At 44.7% G+C, this 20,753-nt stretch overlaps 1 protein-coding gene across 1 annotated transcript in view; it reads left to right on the top strand.

Moving 5' to 3' along the window:
* The first annotated feature begins 574 nt into the window (after nt 1-574).
* The window catches only part of CATSPERB (catsper channel auxiliary subunit beta), a 102,642-nt gene continuing 82,463 nt past the window's right edge, over nt 575-20,753 (top strand). The window contains exons 1-5 of the mRNA XM_077820007.1: nt 575-659; nt 7,721-7,818; nt 9,704-9,856; nt 12,497-12,557; nt 14,478-14,573. Of these exons, the coding sequence (XP_077676133.1) occupies nt 575-659; nt 7,721-7,818; nt 9,704-9,856; nt 12,497-12,557; nt 14,478-14,573 (493 nt within the window). The remainder of the gene's footprint in view (nt 660-7,720; nt 7,819-9,703; nt 9,857-12,496; nt 12,558-14,477; nt 14,574-20,753) is intronic.

Raw genomic sequence — 20,753 nt, 5'->3', positions numbered from 1 at the left:
AGATCAAGACATATAAAAAGGAATTATCAAGAGTTGGGAAATCTATAAATATACAGCATTTAACTATCCAGAATATCTTCTATCCCAAGGTCTCAATGTGGTTTATAAATATTAGTTCTCACAATTCCCCTGTGAGTTCCCATTCTACAGCTGGGGAAACTGAGGCACAGAGGCGAAGTCAGTGGCAAAAGTTAAACAGATCCTAGCTACCAATTAGCACTGCCTCTTCTGCAGCATTCTTTCTACAAGAGAGAATTGTATTGTGGGGTATTGCAGGGTGGGTAGCGTAATCCAAATTATAAGGAAAAGTATAGGTTTCAGAGTAACAGCCATGTTAGTCTGTATTCGCAAAAAGAAAAGGAGTACTTGTGGCACCTTAGAGACTAACCAGTTGCTCAAGATCAGGAAAAAAGCCAGTGCCAGAGCAGGGAGTAGGAGCCAAGAGTCTTGCAAGTCTCTAGCATAATTTTTTGTGAAATGGCCTCAGTTTCTGTAGATCTGATGTAATAAGATTCTCATAATATATTGTTAGATTATAAAATGAGGGTGGTTGTTTTTGTTTTGTTTTAAACAGATGGACTCGCTGGTTTTATATATTGCAGTTGGAACAATTTTAAAGATGCCTAATCTATCTTCAGGAATCACTTATAATGTGGAAGGCAAGTTGTGATATAGCTCTATCAGGGGGCTTTCAGATATGTTAACTTACTGGTAGTCATAGAATCATAGAATCATAGAATATCAGGGTTGGAAGGGACCCCTGAAGGTCATCTAGTCCAACCCCCTGCTCGAAGCAGGACCAGTTCCCAGTTAAATCATCCCAGCCAGGGCTTTGTCAAGCCTGACCTTAAAAACTTCCAAGGAAGGAGATTCCACCACCTCCCTAGGCAACGCATTCCAGTATTTCACCACCCTCTTAGTGAAAAAGTTTTTCCTAATATCCAATCTAAACCTCCCCCACTGCAACTTGAGGCCATTACTCCTCGTTCTGTCATCTGCTACCATTGAGAACAGTCTAGAGCCATCCTCTTTGGAACCCCCTTTCAGGTAGTTGAAAGCAGCTATGAAATCCCCCCTCATTCTTCTCTTCTGCAGGCTAAACAATCCCAGCTCCCTCAGCCTCTCCTCATAAGTCATGTGTTCTAGACCCCTAATCATTTTTGTTGCCCTTCGCTGGACTCTCTCCAATTTATCCACATCCTTCTTGTAGTGTGGGGCCCAAAACTGGACACAGTACTCCAGATGAGGCCTCACCAATGTCGAATAGAGGGGGACGATCACGTCCCTCGATCTGCTCGCTATGCCCCTACTTATACATCCCAAAATGCCATTGGCCTTCTTGGCAACAAGGGCACACTGCTGACTCATATCCAGCTTCTCGTCCACTGTCACCCCTAGGTCCTTTTCCGCAGAACTGCTGCCTAGCCATTCGGTCCCTAGTCTGTAGCGGTGCATTGGATTCTTCCGTCCTAAGTGCAGGACCCTGCACTTATCCTTATTGAACCTCATCAGATAGTCAGTGTAGAATGTGAATAGTTATGGACTCATGTTCAGAGAAGTAAAGTGGTAATATTGAAACTATCCGTATCCTATGCCCATGATGACTTACAAGTAAGGGGACTGTTGCCCCCTTACTACAATTCAGTGGGGGTGTTTTGGTTGGCTATCTCCCAGTACTAAAAGGGGAAGGGTCGATGGGAAATCAGGACCCTGAGACTGACAGTCCCCAGGAGAGGCCAATGCTCCAGGTCAGCCTGAATGACGGGGCGGGCAGGCTAATCAGGGAGTCAGGAGGCCAGAGGGGTCCCGTCCTCCATGTGAGCTGGAATTGCCTGGGTCAGACAGAATGGGGCTGAGCTAAGGAGAAAGCAGGGGCCCAAGCTAAGCAGGGGAGCAGAGCTGTGCCAGATCCAGAGGGACCAGAAAAGCAGCCCAGAGAGAGCAGACCCCGTCCTGGGAGCAGAGCTGCAGCCCCAAAGCCAGAGGCACACCTCAGAGAGAGCAGACTTGCCCTGGGAGGAGAGCTGCAGCAACCAGAGCCAGAGGGGCCAGAAAAGCAACCCACGAAGCAGGTCAGTGCTGGGAGCAGAGTCACAGAAGCAGCCTGCAGAGCAGACGTGTCCTGGGTGGAGAGCTGTAGCAACCAGAGCCAGAGGGGCCAAAGAAGCAGCCCAGGGAGCTGGAGTCAGAGCAGCAGCCATGCTGGGGCAGAGTGGAGCTGGAGCAGTCCAGAGCCGGGTGTCATGAGCAGCTGGGGAGAGCGAGGGGGGATCCTAGGCAGCGGGCCCAGCACAGGGAGATGCCTCAGCCAGGAGTTCTCTGCAGGCCAGACTCGGAGGGGGATTGGTAACCCTGACAGGGCTGGGGCAACACTGGGAAGAAGGGCCCTGCCACCTACAGCCTGAGAGCGTGTGGCCACCACCAGAGTGAGTGTCCAACGCACAGCATCCCTGCAGCACAGCCAGAGCCTGAGAAGGAGGCCTGGGACTTGCAAGGAACAGACTGTGAACTGCCCTGACATTCCAGAGACACTGTTTGTGATAGGTTTCAGAGTAACAGCCGTGTTAGTCTGTATTCGCAAAAAGAAAAGGTGCCACAAATACTCCTTTTCTTTTTACTGTTTGTGATGTTTCCCTGCCACAGAGCGGGGTGATGTTTCCTTTAACCTTTCCCATTTTCCCTTATTATTTTTAAAATTAATTGTTGATTAAATAACTTGCATTTGCTTTAAATTGTATGTAATGGTCAGTGGGTCAGAGAAGTGCCCAGTGCGGAGAGAGCACCCCGGAGTGGGGACACCCTAGCCCCTGTCCTAGGTGACCACAGCAGGGTTGGGGGTCGAGCCCCCCAGGAGTCCTGGACCCAGCCTTGTTGGCTTTACGAGGACTCTGCCAGACAGGAGAGTGGAAGGGGAGTCCTTAAGGGCAGGGAGGCCTCTGGGTAAAGGAAGTGGGAGCGAGGACTCAGATCCTTTCGCTAGCCCACTTCACTGGGGTAGTGCAGAAGCCAGAAAAGCTCCCCACAATAGCGGGACTATTCCCCCGTTTACACAAAGCACTGTCTTATATCATGTGGCGAGGTACTGTAACATTTTTATGCACGTTGGTCCAAACCATTCCTTTGTTCAATCTCATTTGATCTTTTCCTTGCGGATCACTACAGCATTTGAGCACTTTACAAAGATTCTATAATACCAACAAAAAGAAAAGGAGGACTTGTGGCACCTTAGAGACTAACAAATTTATTTTGGGGTGGGGGGAAATAGTTTTACTTTGTAATGACCCATCCACTCCCAGTCTTTATTCAAGCCTAAATTAATTGTATCCAGTTTGCAAATTAATTCCAGTTCATTGGAGTCTGTTTCTGAAGTTTTTTTGTTGAAGAATTGCCACTTTTAGGTTTGTAATCGAGTGACCGAAGAGATTGAAGTGTTCTCTGACTTGTTTTTGAATGTTATAATTCTTGATGTCCGATTTGTGTCCATTTATTCTTTTACGTAGAGACTGTCCAGTTTGACCAATGTACATGGCAGAGAGGCATTGCTGGCACATGATGGCATATATCACATTGGTAGATGCACATGTGAACGAGCCTCTGATAGTGTGGCTGATGTGATTAGGCCCTATGATGGTGTCCCCTGAATAGATATGTGGACACAGTTGGCAACGGGCTTTGTTGCAAGGATAGGTTCCTGGGTTAGTGGTTCTGTTCTGTAGTGTGTGGTTGCTGGTGAGTATTTGCTTCAGGTTGGGGGGCTGTCTGTAAGCAAGGACTGGCCTGTCTCCCAAGATCTGTGAGAGTGATGGGTCGTCCTTCAGGATAGGTTGTAGATCCTTGAAATGCGTTGGAGAGGTTTTAGTTGGGGGCTGAAGGTGACGGCTAGTGGCGTTCTGTTATTTTCTTTGTTGGGCCTGTCCTGTAGTAAGTGACTTCTGGGTACTCTTCTGGCTCTGTCAATCTGTTTCTTCACTTCTGCAGGTGGGTACTGTAGTTGTAAGAACGCTTGATAGAGATCTTGTAGGTGTTTGTCTCTGTCTGAGGGGTTGGACCAAATGCGGTTGTATCGTAGAGCTTGGCTGTAGACAATGGATCGCGTGGTGTGGTCTGGGTGAAAGCTGGAGGCATGTAGGTAGGCATAGCGGTTAGTAGATTTCTGGTATAGGGTGGTGTTTATGTGACCATCGCTTATTAGCACCGTAGTGTCCAGGAAGTGGATCTCTTGTGTGGACTGGTTCAGGCTGAGGTTGATGGTGGGATGGAAATTGTTGAAATCATGGTGGAATTCCTCAAAGGCTTCTTTTCCATGGGTCCAGATGATGAAGATGTCATCAATATAGCACACGTAGAGTAGGGGCACTAGGGGACGAGAGCTGAGGAACCATTGTTTTAAGTCAGCCATAAAAATGTTGGCATACTGTGGGGCCATGCGGGTACCCATCGCAGTGCCACTGATTTGAAGGTATACATTGTCCCCAAACGTGAAATAGTTATGGGTGAGGACAAAGTCAAAGTTCAGCCACCAAGTTTGCCGTGACATTATTGGGGATACTGTTCCTGACAGCTTGTAGTCCATCTTTGTGTGGAATGTCTGTGTAGAGGGCTTCTACATCCATAGTGGCTAGGGTGGTGTTTTCAGGAAGATCACCGAAGGACTGCAGTTTTCTCAGGAAGTCAGTGGTGTCTCGAAGATAGCTGGGAGTGCTGGTAGCGTAGGGCCTGAGGAGGGAGTCTACATAGCCAGACAATCCTGCTGTCAGGGTGCCAATGCCTGAGATTATGGGGCGTCCAGGATTTCCAGGTTTATGGATCTTGGGTACCAGATAGAATATCCCTGGTTGGGGTTCCAGGGGTGCGTCTGTGCAGATTTGTTCTTGTGCTTTTTCAGGGAGTTTCTTGAGCAAATGCTGTAGTTTCTTTTGGTAACCCTCAGTGGGATCAGAGGGTAATGGCTTGTAGAAAGTGGTGCCGGAGAGCTGCCTAGCAGCCTCTTGTTCATATGCCAACCTATTCATGATGACGACAGCAACTTCTTTGTCAGCCTTTTTGATTATGATGTCAGAGTTGTTTCTGAGGCTGTGGATGGCATTGTGTTCTGCACGGCTGAGGTTATGGGGCAAGTGATGCTGCTTTTCCACAATTTCAGCCCGTGCACGTCAGCGGAAGCACTCTATGTAGAAGTCCGGTCTGTTGTTTCGACCTTCAGGAGGAGTCCACCCAGAATCCTTTTTTTTGTAGTCTTGGTAGGAAGGTCTCTGTGGATTAGTATGTTGTTCAGAGGTGTGTAGGAAATATTCCTTGAGTTGGAGACGTCGAAAATAGGATTCTGGGTCACCACAGAACTGTATCATGTTCATGGGGGTGGAGGGGCAGAAGGAGAGGCCCCGAGATAGAACAGACTCTTCTGCTGGGCTAAGAGTATAGTTGGATAGATTAACAATATTGCTGGGTGGGTTAAGGGAGCCACTGTTGTGGCCCCTTGTGGCATGTAGTAGTTTAGATAGTTTAGTGTCCTTTTTCTTTTGTAGAGAAGCAAAGTGTGTGTTGTAAATGACTTGTCTAGTTTTTGTAAAGTCCAGCCACGAGGAAGTTTGTTTGGAAGGTTGTTGTTTTTTTATGAGAGTATCCAGTTTTGAGAGCTCATTCTTAATCTTTCCCTGTTTGCTGTAGAGGATGTTGATCAGGTGGTTCCGCAGTTTCTTTGAGAGCATGTGGCACAAGTTGTCAGCATAATCTGTGTGGTATGTAGATTGTAATGGATTTTTTACCTTCAGTCCTTTTGGTATGATGTCCATCTGTTTGCATTTGGAAAGGAAGATGATGTCTGTCTGTATCTGTACAAGTTCTTTCATAAAGTTGATAGATAATACCAGTATTCGTCACTCACACTGGATGCCCAGACACTGACACAGGTGAGATGCTTTCTTCCACCTTCAGCTTGCTAGAAGACTGTGCATATTCCTTTAAGATGAAGACTTGACAAAAACAATCCATGCATTTGTCACAACCAATATAATTAATGTAAGATTGCTCCTAGAGTTGAAGGTAGAAGTAATACTGAAACTCCAGCTTGCGGAGAATGAAGCAGCCTGTCCTTTCAGCAGAAGAAGCCATTGAGATCACACGACAGATTTCTGCATTCCCCTCTCTCTCCCAAATTGTTTTCAATGCCAATTTCTTGGCTTTAGCATTGTTCTACAAAGCCATCAATGGATCACAACCCAGCTTCATTACAAAATACCTAGCTACCTACATCACCCTGAGAAAACTGTATTCTGCTGGAAGAAGACAGATAATGCCCAGAACAGTAGCTAGTGAGAGATTCAAATAACGCCTGCTTGGTTGGGTTGTGAGTATTTCGTGGTTGTTCATTATGATGGGAAAGCTTTTGCAAAAAGATGCATCTGGCCGTATCCTTTCAAAGCAGTCAAACTTTGTCTTGGGTATTTCATTCAAAATCAGTGCCTTTGGACTCACACACACTCACAGCCTAACCAAGCAGAGCTCCGAGAGTGGCAAAGAGTAGAATCCAATATGAATGTCCATTATGGGCAAAAATATACAGATTTAATTTACCATGTTAATCATTCAGATACCCTTGTGGGGAAGTGTTGTAGAAATGCCAGACAAAAAGAGTGCTGTAGAACTTTTTCTAATTCATACCTGAAAATCAGCAGGCACTCTGAAATTTATGTCCGGAACTAGAGCCTTAAAGATTGCTTTTAATAGTCACATGATGTTACTGGCATTATAGTGGACCACAAACTAAATATGAGTCAACAATGTAATATTGTTGGAAAAATAGTGAATATCCTTCTGGGATGTATTAGCAGGAGTCTTGAAACCAAGACGGGAGAACTAATTCTTACATTCCAATCAGCACTGATACTCAACTGGAGTATTGTGTCCAATTCTGGGCACCATGCTTTGGGAAAGATGTGAACGTACTGGAGAAAGTACAGAGGAGAGCAACAAAAATGATTAAAGGTCTAAGAAACATGATTTATGAGGAAAGACTGAAAAAACTGGATTTGTTTAATCTGGAAAAGAGAAGAATGAGGGGAGACATGATAACAGTCTTCAAGTAGGTGAGAGGTTGTTATAAAGAGGTGGGTGAGAAATTATTCTCCTTAACCACTGAGGACAGGACAAGCAATGGTCTTGAATTGTACCAAAGATTAGACATTAGGAATAACTTTCTAAATGTCAAGGTATCATAGAATCATAGAATATCAGGGTTGGAAGGGACCTCAGAAGGTCATCTAGTCCATCCCCCTGCTCAAAGCAGGACCAATCCCCAACTAAATTATCCCAGCCAGGGCTTTGTCAAGCCTGATCTTAAAAACTTCTAAGGAAGGAGATTCCACCACCTCCCTAAAAGTTAAGGGAGGTGCACTCGAACACATTACCTTGGGAAGTTGTGGAATCTCTATTATTAGAGGTTTTTATGAACAGGTTGGACAAACACCTGTCAGGCCTGGTCTACATTTACTTGGTCCTGCCTCAGCTCTTCTGGACTAAATGACCTATCAAGGTCCCTTCCAGTCCTACATTTCTATGATCAGGTCCTGATAGATGAGTGTAATTTTTTTCTATAATGTGCTTGCTAATTTTCCTTATACCTAGTACAAGTTAGTACACTGCCTTTTTCCTTTCCAAAATTAATATTTAGCTTTAACAGACATTTCTACAAAGGATTAAACTATATTTTTGTCTTCCTCAGTGAAGGAGAATTCAAGTTTCTCTTGCTATACTGAACCATTAGATGATGCAAGCCCAAAGCCCAAAGTCATTAAATTGTACCTTGGTTCACAAAATTTGGTAAGTTCCCAGTTAAGCTTTATATTTGTAATTGTTTAATGCATATAGATAAAAAGTACAGCAGTGTGGTTTACTATTTTATTATAATTCAAGGACTGTGAATTAATTCCTCTTAGGAGTTGAAGGAGTTACCATATATGTAAACTTGTCATGTATAATAAGGACTTAATTAAACATGAAATAATTCTCATTAGCTTGATTGAATGATGACCTCAAGGTAACAAATTAGATTTTAGAGTTGATCTATGGCATTGAAGAGTGCAATGATGTGACACCATTCAAAAAGCTAATTTCCCCTAGAGTTGCAACGAATTACTGCTCTTACCTAACATCTCAATGACCAAATGATCTGAGTATTCGTCATGTGTCCATTCTTCATCAGCGTATTTTTACTAATAGATGTATTTAACAATAGACTGGAATTATCCCAGGAGAACTATTCCGTCTGTCTGTCTGTCTCTCTCTCTCTCTCTCTCTATGCAAAAGCAAACTTTGGTCACTGTGACAGGGTGGAACTCACCACTGCAGCACCTCCAACTGGCTGTCTTGGGAATTAGCTCTGCACCCTCTTCTGGTGGTATCTTGCCCACTGTCACCTCTGCTCCTGGATCCATGTCACTCCCAGGACCACAGCATCCTCTTCATGACACTGCCCTCCAGCTGTGTCACACTCTAGGTTCTCCCCTTCCAGGGGACCTGCAGTTTCCGTCCAGCCACTTTCCTCAGTGACAGCTGCAGTCCATTATCCCAGGGCCACTTCCCATGCAGCTCCAGCACCCTCTTCTGCTCTTGCCTTAGCCTGCAGGCCCTAGCAGCCAGCCTGGAACTCTCTCTAGTTCCCATGTCTGCTGCCGTTCTTATATGGGCCTGCTGGACCATGATTGGCTACTCCTCTCAGCCCTTTTCTAATTAGCTGCCTCCCTAGGGCTGCTTTTAACCCCTTTTCTGCCAATAAGGGGCAGCCACCCCATCACAGTCACCAATGTGACACTAAAAATGGCACATTATTATACTGCATATACAGTACCTCTTTTTAAAATATATTTGGAGTCACATACATTTGAATTTCATAGGCAAATACACATTTTCTACTATTGCAGCTGCAAAGACTACTTAATTGCAGACCTGCATTCTGTTCTGTCTTATGCATCAATGGCAAGCTTTCCAGATTTCAAAATCTGACAGCCAGATCTTGATGTTTAAACTCAAGCCTTGATGTTTAAACTCAAGGTGTGTAATTGTGCACCTGCAATTATTTGCAACTGTAGTTTTTGCATGCTATCACTTGTAAATTTTGATCATTTGCCTGCACATTTGGATGACCCTGATTGTTCAGACTTGCATGCATAAATTTGTTTTCCTTTTACAGTTAGTGCATAAAAATCATAGCTGTAGTGTGTAAAACTTACATATAGAAGTGATGGTGCATGTGAAGTTGCTTTCACACAGATAGGCAGAGGCCACATTTTGAAAATTAACTTTGTAATAATATCGGGTTTTGTATTTAATTACATTGTAATTACCTCTACTGACAGACTCAGAACTCATCAACTGACCCTATCCTGATAACTATTAATGAAGATTCTCTTTTACCTCAAGTGGTAGGGGACTGTGCTTTTGGAACTAGAGGATCTTATTCCTATACCCGCGGTTGACTTGCACATTACAGCCATGCTGAACTTCATTGTAGTGATAACTGTGAAGCCCTAGCTGGTCATGGATTTACAATATGTTTATTTGCAGGGCAAAAATATGCAATCTAATCCCACTAATTAATCCACCTAAATTGGCCTGTTGAGTGTTTGATCATTTTGGTAACTGCAGCATGTTGGGGGAAGAAAGGTGTTCCCCTGCTAAAAGTTTGTGGGTTTTTTCCTCCTCAAAGAAAATCAGCTGTCATTTATATAATGTAAATCAGGAGGATACTTTGGAGAACAGAAAAAGGCTTCTTCTGCAATATACCTCATCAGGGCTTGCTCCCAGCATTCAGATCTTCAACAGTACCTATTCTGGGATCTTCTACTTCAGAATGAAACTGGTAACATTTTGTTCTTTTTCAATGCATGTTTGATAAACAGTAATTTGGCAAGCACTGGACAGTGTAAAAAAGCAATTTTAGCCAGTTCCTCTCATTTAGCCCTTTTTGCTTCCTACCAGGCTATTGGATTACCTTTGCATTTGTCAGAATTAGATACAAATACAGAAGAACTGCACTTAAGTAAGGCTGAGTTCAATTTAACCCCTTCATACCTGATACGTTTTTATAGTTCAGGAATGAAGTAGGGAGAAATGGTAGTCGCAGCTAAGGGGTCAGGTGCGTGGTGGCTTGGGCTATTTCTGAGATATGAGATGTGTAATTTGGAGCAGTAAGGAATGGAATGTGAGAGGTAGGTGGAGAGAGGGGGCACCAAATAGGGAGGCATGGGCAGAGGAACAGGAGGCAAAGCAACCTTCAGGAGAACCTAGAAGAGCTAGCTACAGGCCAGCAAATCAAACCACTAGCAAGCTTCAAACCAACTGAGAAGGAAATGCACTAGGTTGGGATCTGGATGGAATGACAGAGCCTTATCTGCACAGAGAAAGGAAATGCTGCAACCTTTCAAAGTTTCAAGCTATTCCAAATGTACCATTTTAACGGCAGGTAGGAATTCGAGTTAAACCAAGAACAAACAGAAATTCAGGTTCCGGATGCCACCCTTCTTCCCTACACTTCGTTCATGCTTTGCAGGCATTTCAGAACAGTGCATTACAACCCAGAATAAGTATAACAAAATCTTATTTCCTCCATTTTGGGACATCAGTTGATGAGACAGTCTGAAATTTCAGCAGTGTTGAATCAGATCTGAATGCTAGTCCTGCTGTGGCTACCTATTCAAGCCATCCCCAGAGCTTTAAGGCCTTATCTACACACACAAGTTGTACCACTATTCTGTAACTGTATCAGTATATGTGAAGGGGGCATCAGGCCTTTGTGGCCTCCTGCGGGAGGGTCTGTGGTCCTACTACACCTTGCCCCAGGAAAGGAGCAGCAGAAGTGGGTCCTCCAGGCCTGTCTACAAAGGCTGCAAGGAAGCAGCTAATCAAAACCCAACAGGCTCAGGTAAAAGGAGCTGCAGGGCCTTAGCAGGCCAGTTCCTGGCTGGGACCAGAGGGCTGAGGAAGGGTGCTCCTCTTTGCCCAGAGGAGCTTGACTGGCTGCATTTACTGAAACAGGGGGAAAAGGGAGGACCTGAGAACTGTAACCTTACAGTAACAGGTGAAGACAAAGGGACCAAATGGGAAGAGGCCCAGGGAAAACAGCAGCAACTAATTAAAGGAGGCTATATGGGGCTGCTGTGGATAGGGTCCCTGGGCTGGAACCTGGAGTAGTGAGCGCGCCTGGGTTCCCCCACTGGCAAAGTGTCCTAAGCTCTAAGAAGGGAACTAGGCTTCTTCAGAAGCCCAAGCAGAGGGCTCAATTTAGAGGGCCCGGAGATGGGGCTGATGACCTTGGTGGGGGCAGGCAGTTTAGTGAACTCTTTGCTGCCCCAGAAGTGGTGCATTTTGAATATGGGACTTGGCCAGAGGGCTGCATCACTGAATATTTGTCCAGTGAGGCTGGCAACCTACGTGGGGTTCCAGGAGCAGGAAAAGGTTGCATTAGTACACCCATCCGCTAGGAGTCTCTCAGGAAGTGAGTGCCCCTCCTATCATAGTATAGTTCAAGTGATATAACTCCCCCTAGTGTTGGATGCTGTTATACCAGGATGAAAGTGCTTTATCTTGGCATAATTTATTTCTGTACAGGAAAGGAAATTACTTATACTGCTATAAGTCACCTTTATATCCATATAACTGTGTCCAGACTGGGGTTCGATTGGTACAATTATATCAGTAAAAAAATCACGCACCCCCAGCTAATATAGTTACACTGGAAAAACCTTTGAAATTTAGAGCAGGCTATAATTTTTGTTTGTGTTCAGGGGTGGGGGTGCTACAAAGGCAGCAGCATCAGGCACTAGCTGTAAAAAGCAGTGGGCATTTTAAGCAACCTTCACTGACTGATCAAGAGCATGTGCTTCACATGGAGCTGCATGCATCCTACACATTTCACCTGGAAGAACTGGGTTGGTGTGATACCAGGATTCAATGAGGTGGAAGCAAAGGATAAAGGATCCAAATGAGCCAAATACATTCTGGTGTGTCACCATTAACTTCACCCTAATATAGGCTGAGGCATGCCTACACTGTAGTCACAGGGTGTGGTTGAAGCTCGAGCTGACATACCTGAGCTAGTTTTAATCTTGCTAATTTGGGTACTGGAGCAGGGAAGCCATAGTAGTGCATGCTTCAGCTTGGGCTTTACAAGCCCACCTAGAACCCTGGGTAATAACTTGTAGGGCCAAGCTCACTCTGCCATGGCTTCACGGTGAGGAATGGAATCATGCTTATTCTTTTCAATGAGTTTTAGCCATCATCCACGTATTGATATAAAGTGTGAATTGTAATGAATAAGTACCATAAAAGAGAGAATCTGACAGTCGTTTGTGTGATTGCAGTGTTTCCATTTCATCACAGATGATTTTAACCCAAAGTTTTTGACACCCTTTGAAAATAATGGGAAAAAGGGAAAAATAAAATGTGTGACTTAGAATCACAGAGAAATAAAATATTGCATTGATTTTTTTTTTAATGAAAGGAAGAAAATCAGTCTACCTGGACTATTGATATCCCTAGAAGAAATATTACATATAATACAGGTAAAAACTATATTTTTAGTTACATATATATCACTATCACCATGTTCTCCCTCAACTTCAACTGAAGTTTTCCTCTTCTTAATTTCATCCCATTACTACTAGGTTTACCTGCTCTTTGCCTCATGGGGGGGCGCTAGCGCTGGGGCCAGAGACTGGGACAGCAGCACGCGGCGCCAGCAGGAGGAGAACATGACACCAAGCCGGGGTTGGGAGGGGCGGGCAGAGCTCGAGCCCCAGCGGGCCCCCCCTCCACCCTCTGGGCACACCCCGCAGCCTGTGCATCCCGGGTGCCTGCTGAGCGGTAAAGGAAGTAGGGGGAGGCAGACTCCCCTAGCCCTATTACTCCCCTCCCCAGGGCATTGGATCCCTTCTGCAGTCCCTCCCCTTCATGCCCCCCCTCCCCAAGGCAACCTATCCCTCCTGTGCCCCACCTCCCCCTCTCCAGGGCATGGAATCCCTCCTGCACCCCACCCCCCGGTCCTTCCTGTCCTGCTCCCCACATCCTCCCATCATTGCCCACCCACCCAAAAGCCAGGGCTCACCCAGTTTTTCTGTCCTAGCTATGCTGCTGCTTTGTACCACCCTATGTAAGTCCTTTTCATTCTTGGCCCCCCTCACAGACTTGTAGATCATGTCCCCATATAGTAATCTCTTACCCATTCTCTAAATAGTTAGCCTTGTTAAACTTTCCTTACAAATCTAGGTTTCAGAGTAACAGCCGTGTTAATCTGTATTCGCAAAAAGAAAAGGAGTACTTGTGGCACCTTAGAGACTAACCAATTTATTTGAGCATGAGCTTTCGTGAGCTACAGCTCACTTCATCGGATGCATAATCATTTTTATTTTCTTCACCTTCATTTAATTTGTTAATATCTTTTTGATATTGAGTTATGCAATTCTGAATGAATTTCAGTGACAGCTGAAGGTGCTCATCACTTAACAAATCAGCCCAGACTTATTTAGGTGCCTAATTTTAGGCACCTATTTTTGAATAACCTTTGCCAATGACTATCTTCTCCCTGGTTGAGATTTCATGTCTTCGTAGCCAAAATTACATTGGCATATTGCATTGGAAACTCCTGTTTGTTGTCCATTATCACCTCTGTTTCTTATAGAGTTACGGCTTTCCATGTTCATTCCCTGCCTTGCATATCTGTTTTTCCTATTTGTTTTTCCTCCTCTGTATTGGTTTTCACTTTCCCAGTCTGAATCCTTTTGTTATGTTCTGTCCTCCTTTCTAATATATGCGGGAATATTTCTCTGCTGTCACTGGCGTTCACAGTTCCTCCTAATGTAATATAATCTGTTAATTTCATTATTTGGTTTACTCCCACTATCGCTTATTTAATAAAGATGTTAAATAAACCCATGTCAGACTAGAGAGCCGCATAGCTCTATGTGTTGTATATTAGCAGTTTCCTGGTTGGTGGTCCTTCAGCTCTTTTTCATTCTGTGTGGTAGTGTTCGTATCCAAGACAACGCGGATAAATATTTTGAGCAGGAGTCAGTGAGACGTATCTTTTAGCTTTTTAAAAATCCAGATATACTACATCTTAGATATTCTGTGTATTAGGTCACCTTTTTATGTGAGATATTGAGAAATGAAGCCACATAACGAATGGTCTTTGGACCAGATCCTGATGCGCTTCACTCAATTTTATTCAGTACTTATTTAAGAGACCTTCCCATTGACTTCAATGAGAGTTTTGGCTGAATGAGGGCTTCAGAATTGTTTGGTTCTTTTATAAACAGGGTATCATGGGAAGTTATTCAGTTTGGGTGAATTCAAGTTATGGGAAAACCATTGTATGAAGGCATACTGAAGTATGAAGAAAGAACCTTCTGTGTGAATCACTTTTCTGTTGTGTTTTTATAAGACTCTAAATGCTATCCATTTGTATTCACTTTATGTTCAACCAGATATTGCTCCAATAGAGGAATGGTTTGTAAAATTCACCATGCATCATGGATTAAACCTGTTTAGTACTGAAGGAACACTACTAGATGTTTTTAGAGGTAAGATACATTTAGAAAGAGAATCGTGTAGGATTCTTTAAAAAAATAAAATAAAATAAAAACCCTGGTAAAATGGAGTTAAGGATATTAGTCTGAGTTAAGCTTACACTTAAATCTAAACATTTTAAGATATGGAAACATACTGCTAAAGCACACAAGTAACCTAACTCTGCCCTGTAGTGACACCATTAGGGAAAAACTGAAAAAATTCTTTAAAAATCAATTTCTTCTAATCTGGGGCTACAAATGCTAAAATGCCTTAATCATATTCATATAGTTATTGTAAAACATCACTACAGGACAGAGTTCATCTAAAAAGTTCTGTCTGTAGAAAGATATAACAAGATGATCAGTGCACCTTTTTCAGTTAATTTTATTAGAAAACTATATCCCTTCTGTAAAGCAAACTAAAGAGCCTTCCTAATTTCTTTATTAAATCTATTGTCTTGTAACATGGTTATTATTGGAGGAGCTGGCAACACTGCCGAATTAAGGTTGCCCATACTTCCCATGAAAAATCTCCTGTTTTCAGTTGCTTAGAACTTTGTGAAATTTCAGTGCTTTGGGCTGAAGTTTTCTATATCTGGTGTCCGCCTCAGGCTGATATATTTTTAATTTCAGCCAATATAGTTCAGCTGTTTCCAAGAACAAGGCTAAGAGGAAAATAAGTTTTTCCCCATTAAAAAATACTTTGAAATGATCTAGCAGCCCTCCTGCTTTGGAACAGGGACTTAAAATTTGTGTCAGGCCAACCCCTTGTGCTTTTTCCGGACCCTGTGAAAATCTTCTCGAAGTGCCTCCATCACTACCTGGTGAACCTCACTGCCTGGCCAGTTCAGATGGTTCATAGTCACAATCCTACACCATGCCATTTATCTTTCACCAACGTGTGCATTTATTTCCCTCTTTCTTCACAAGAATATGCAACACAGGCTAATAACAAGGACTGGCTTCCCTGCAGCCCTCACTCCCCAGCCCTGGCTCACCCTCTGAGCTGAGCTCTTCTTGCACTGCCCTGGAGTTCCCCTGGCTTCCTGTTTCCTCCCCTTATATTCTTCCCAGTTACCTTGTTAGCTCAGTGATTGTCAGCCAGGTGCTCACAATCCCCAGAGAATGTGTAATTGCCCTCAGCTAGGCTTGCAGCAGGCTGCTGCAATGTCAGTAAACTGGGTGCTGCTGATAGCATCCTGTCACAACAAGTTATAAACCTTTGAAAAATCACAGTTTGCACATCCTCAGTAAAAAGAAAAGGCATACTAGTGGCACCTTAGAGACTAACCAATTTATTTGAGCATAAACTTTCGTGAGCTACAGCTCACTTCATTGGATGCTGTAGCTCACAAAAGCTTATGCTCAAATAAATTGGTTAGTCTCTAAGGTGCCACTAGTACTCCTTTTCTTTTTGTGAATACAGACTAACACGGCTGCTACTCTGAAACATCCTCAGTAGAAATTTCTCGGCTTTTAACCGTTTGGATCTAGAGATTCCATCCTCACTGAGCATGTGCCACCTCCTCACAGCTCCTAGTGCTGAATACACTACACATACTCATTTACTCTGTGAGTATGGTGTATGCTTCAGTTCAGAGGCTCAGAAGGAGACACTGTTCTGGTCCTGGGTGGGGCTATGCACTGGAAGTGAGCTTACAGAGCTCGTCTCTCCTGTGCTCTCAATGACACCTTCCCCCCACACCGGCACCCAGGTAGTGTGGGGGAGGAAGCCATCTGATCTGAATGCAAAGGGGACAAAATCTAGACCAGGAGGAGGGAAAGGAGTACGCCAGTAAGCCTCACTTTGGTATCGGGCAGATTGGTTGAAACAATCGTAAAGAACAAAATTGTCAGACACATAGATGAACTTAATTTGTTGGGAAATAGTCAACATGGTTTTTGTAAAGGGAAATCATGGCTCACCAATCTACTAGAATTCTTTGAGGGGGTCAACAAGCATGCTTACAAAGGAGATCCAGTGGATATAGTGTATTTAGATTTTCAGAAAGCCTTTGACAAGGTCCCTCACCAAAGGCTCATAAGCAAAATACGTAGTCATGGGATAAGAGGGAAGGTTCTCTCATGGATTGGTAACTGGCTAAAAGATAGGAAACAAAGGGTAGGTATAAATGGTCAGTTTTCAGAATGGAGAGGGGTCAATAGTGGTGTCCCCCAGGGATCTGTTCTGGGCCCGATCCTATTTAACATATTCATAAACTATCTGGAAAGGGGTTAAACAGTGAGGTGGCAAAATTTGCAGATGATACAAAACTATTCAAGATAGTTAAGGCCCAGGCAGACTGCGAAGAGCTACAAAAGGATCTCCCAAAACTGGGTGACTGGGCAACAAAATAGATGAAATTTCATGTTGATAAATGCAAAGTAATGCACATTAAAACATAATCCTAACTGTACATATACAATGATGGGGTCTAAATTAGTTGTTACCATTCAAGAAAGAGATCTTGGAGTCATTGTGGATAGTTCTATGAAATCCACTCAATATGCAGTGGCAGTTTAAAAAAAAAATAAACAGAATGTTGGGAATCATCAAGAAAGTGATAGATAATAAGACAGAAAATATCATATTGCCTCTATATAAATCTGTGGTACGCCCACACCTTGAACACTGCATGCAGATGTGGTTGCCCCATCTCAAAAAATAGAAATTGGAAAAGGTTCAGAAAAGGGCAACAAAAATGATTGGGGTATAGAACGGCTTCCAAATGAGGAGAGATTAATAAGACTGGGACTTTTCAGCTTGGAAAAGAGGCAACTAAGAGTATGTCTACACTATGAAATTAGGTCAATATTATAGAAGTTGATTTTTAGAAATCTATTTTATACAGTCAATTGTGTATGTCCACACTAAGCGCATTAAGTCGACGGAGTGCGTCCTCACTACCGTGGCTAGCATCGACTTATGGAGAGGTGCACTGTGGGTAGCTACCCCACAGTTCCCACAATCTCTGCCGCTCATTGGAATTCTGGGTTAAGCTCCCAATACCTGATGGGGCAAAAACATTATCGCGCGTGGTTTTGGGTACATGTTGTCAGTCAACCCTCTCTCTGTGAAAGCAACAGCAGACAATCGTTTTGCACCTTTTTTCCTTGCGGACGCCATACTGCTTTCAGCAGATGGTGCAGTAGGACTGCTAATGGTCGTCATCCACCGCTTCTGCTGCAACTCTGCTCTGCTGCTATTGTCTCAATAGCAAGTTTCTCCATGTTGTCTGTCATGGGCTCCCGGGAACGTGTGTTCTTCCTTGGGAAATGTGCGTGGTGCTAAAAGTTGTCCTCCACTGCTTCCACTGCAACTCTGCTCTCCTGCTCTCATGAATCCACCTCACAGGTCCTCTCGTCGTTCTCTATAAATATCTATTCTCGTGGCATTCATCGTCAGCAACCGCTTCCACTGCAACTCTGCTCTCCTGCAGACACCATATCACGGCAAGCATGGAGCCCGCTCAGATCACTGTGGCAGTTATGAGCATTGTAAACACCTCATGCATTATCCTGCAGTATGTGCAGAACCAGAACCTGCAAAAGCAGGCGAGGAGGCGATGGCAGCGCGGTGGTGAGGGTGATGAGGACACGGACACAGACTTCTCTCAAAGTACAGGCCCCGGGAATTTGGACATCCTGGTGGCAATGGGGCAGGCTCATGCCATGGAACACCGATTCTGGGCCCAGGAAACAAGCACAGAGTGGTGGGACCGCATAGTGTTGCAGGTCTGGGATGATTCCCAGTGGCTGCAAAACTTTTGCATGCATAAGGGCACTTTCATGGAACTTTGACTTGCTTTCCCCTGCCCTGAAGTGCAAGAATACCAAGATGAGAGCAGCCCACACAGTTCACAAGGGAGTGGTGATAGCCCTCTGGAAGCTTCCAATGCTAGATAGCTACCAGTCAGTGGGGAATCAGTTTGGAGTGGGCAAATCTGCTGTGGGGGCTGCTGTGATCCATGTAGCCAATGCACTCACTGAGCTGCTGCTATCAAGGGTAGTGACTCTGGGAAATGTGCAGGTCATAGAGGATGGCTTTGCTGCAATGGGATTCCCTAACTGTGGTGGGGCAATAGACGGAACGCATATCCCTATCTTGGGACTGGACCACCTTGGCAGCCAGTACGTAAACCGCAAGGGGTACTTCTCAGTGGTGCTGCAAGCACTGGTGGATCACAAGGGATGTTTCACCGACATCAACGTGGGATGGTCGGGAAAGGTACATGACGCTCGCATCTTCAGGACCTCTGGTCTGTTTGAATACTTGCAGGAAGGGACTTATTTCTCAGACCAGAAATAACTGTTGGGGATGTTGAAATGCCCCTTGAAATGTTATCCTTGGGGACCCAGCCTACCCCTTGATGCCATGGCTCATGAAGCCATATACAGGCACCCTGGACAGTAGTAAGGAACTGTTCAACTTTAGGCTGAGCAAAAGTAGAATGGTGGTAGAATGTGCATTTGGACATTTAAAAGCGCACTGGCTCAGTTAGACCTCAGCGAAACCAATATTCCCATTGTTATTGCTGCTTGCTGTGTGCTCCACAATATCTGTGAGAGTAAGGCAGAGATGTTTATGGCAGGGTGGGAGATTGAGGCAAATCGCCTGGCCACTGATTACGCGGAGCCAGACACTAGGGCAATTAGAAGAGCACAGCGGGGCACACTGTGCATCAGAGAAGCTCTGAAAACCAGTTTCATGACTGGCCAGGGTACGATGTGACACTTCTGTTTGTTTCTTCTTGATGAAAACCCGGCCCCTTGGTTCACTCTACTTCCCTGTAAGCCAACTGCCCTCCCCACTTCGATCACCGCTTGCAGAGGCAATAAAGTCATTGTTTCAAAATCATGCATTCTTTATTAATTCATCACACAAATAGGGGGATAACTGCCAAGGTAGCCCGGGAGGGGTGCAGGAGGAGGGAAGTACTGGGTGAGGTGGTGGATGAGGGGAGGAGGGAAGGACAAGGCCACACTGCACTTCAAAACTTATTGAATACCAGCTTTCTGTTGGTTGGGCAGTCCGCGTGGAGGGCGTCTGGGTGAGGAGGCTATGGAACTGGGGGAGGAGGGCAGGCGGTTACACAGAGGCTGCAGCGGTGGTCTGTGCTCCTGCTGCCTTTCCTGGAGCTCCACCAGATACCGGAGCATATCAGTTTGATACCCTAGTAGCCTCAGCGTTGTTTCCTGCCTCCTCTCATCACACTGCTGCCACCTCTCCTCTTGCTCCCGCATCCTCTCATCTTGCTCGTCCCTCCTATCCTCGCGTTCATTTTCTGCTTTCCTGTACTCTGCCATTGTTTGCCTCCACGCATTCTGCTGTGCTCTTTCAGTGCAGGAGGACTGCATGAGCTCAGAGAACATTTCATCGCGAGTGCGTTTTTTTTTCACCTTCTTATCTGCACTAGCCTCTGGGACGGAGATAAGAGGAGCGTTGAAACATTTGCAGCTATGGGAGGAAAAATAAGGAGAATAGTATTTAAAAAGACCCATTTTAGAGAACAATGGGTAGACTCTTTCACAGTGAACCAAGCTGTTAACGTTACATAGCACATGTGCTTTTGGTACAAGGTCGCATTTTGCCTCTTATATTGAGGGCCTGCTGGTTTGGTGTGAGAGATCACACACGCAGGGCCGGGCAACAGAATTTGGCTTGCAGGCAGCCATGGGTAAGCCACAGTCTTTTGGCTTCTTCAACCTTCATAACATGTGGGAATGGTTTCAAACAGCAGCGCCCTCCTTTCCCATACCAAGCACCCGTTGGGTCGGCCATTTAAAAGGAGGGGCTGCGGTTTTTGGGTTAATATGCAGCACAAACCCAACTAACCCCCCCACCCCCAATTTTCTGGGATAATCGCTTCACCCCTCCTCCCACTGCGTGACTAGTATCAGGGAAGATCCTTGCCAGACAAACGTGAACAGCTCAGTGTGAACACCCCACCGTGTGGCTAAAAGCGGGGATGATTTCTTTTCAGCCACAGGCAAACAGCCCAGCAGGAATGGCCACCTCTGAATGTCCCCTTAATAATGTCCCTGGAGGATTTCCGCTCCATCCCCCGACATGTTAACAGACTTTTCCAGTAGCTGTACTGGCCACGAATGCATCCCAAGTCTTCAGGGCAAATTAATTATTAAACATGCTTGCTTTTAAACGATGTATTATATTTACAAAGGTATGCTCAC

This window comes from Eretmochelys imbricata, chromosome 6, assembly GCF_965152235.1.
Source record: "Eretmochelys imbricata isolate rEreImb1 chromosome 6, rEreImb1.hap1, whole genome shotgun sequence".
NCBI lineage: Eukaryota > Metazoa > Chordata > Testudines > Cheloniidae > Eretmochelys > Eretmochelys imbricata.
The sequence above is the reverse complement of the archived record's forward strand: the minus strand, read 5'-3'. Positions and strand labels throughout refer to the sequence as shown.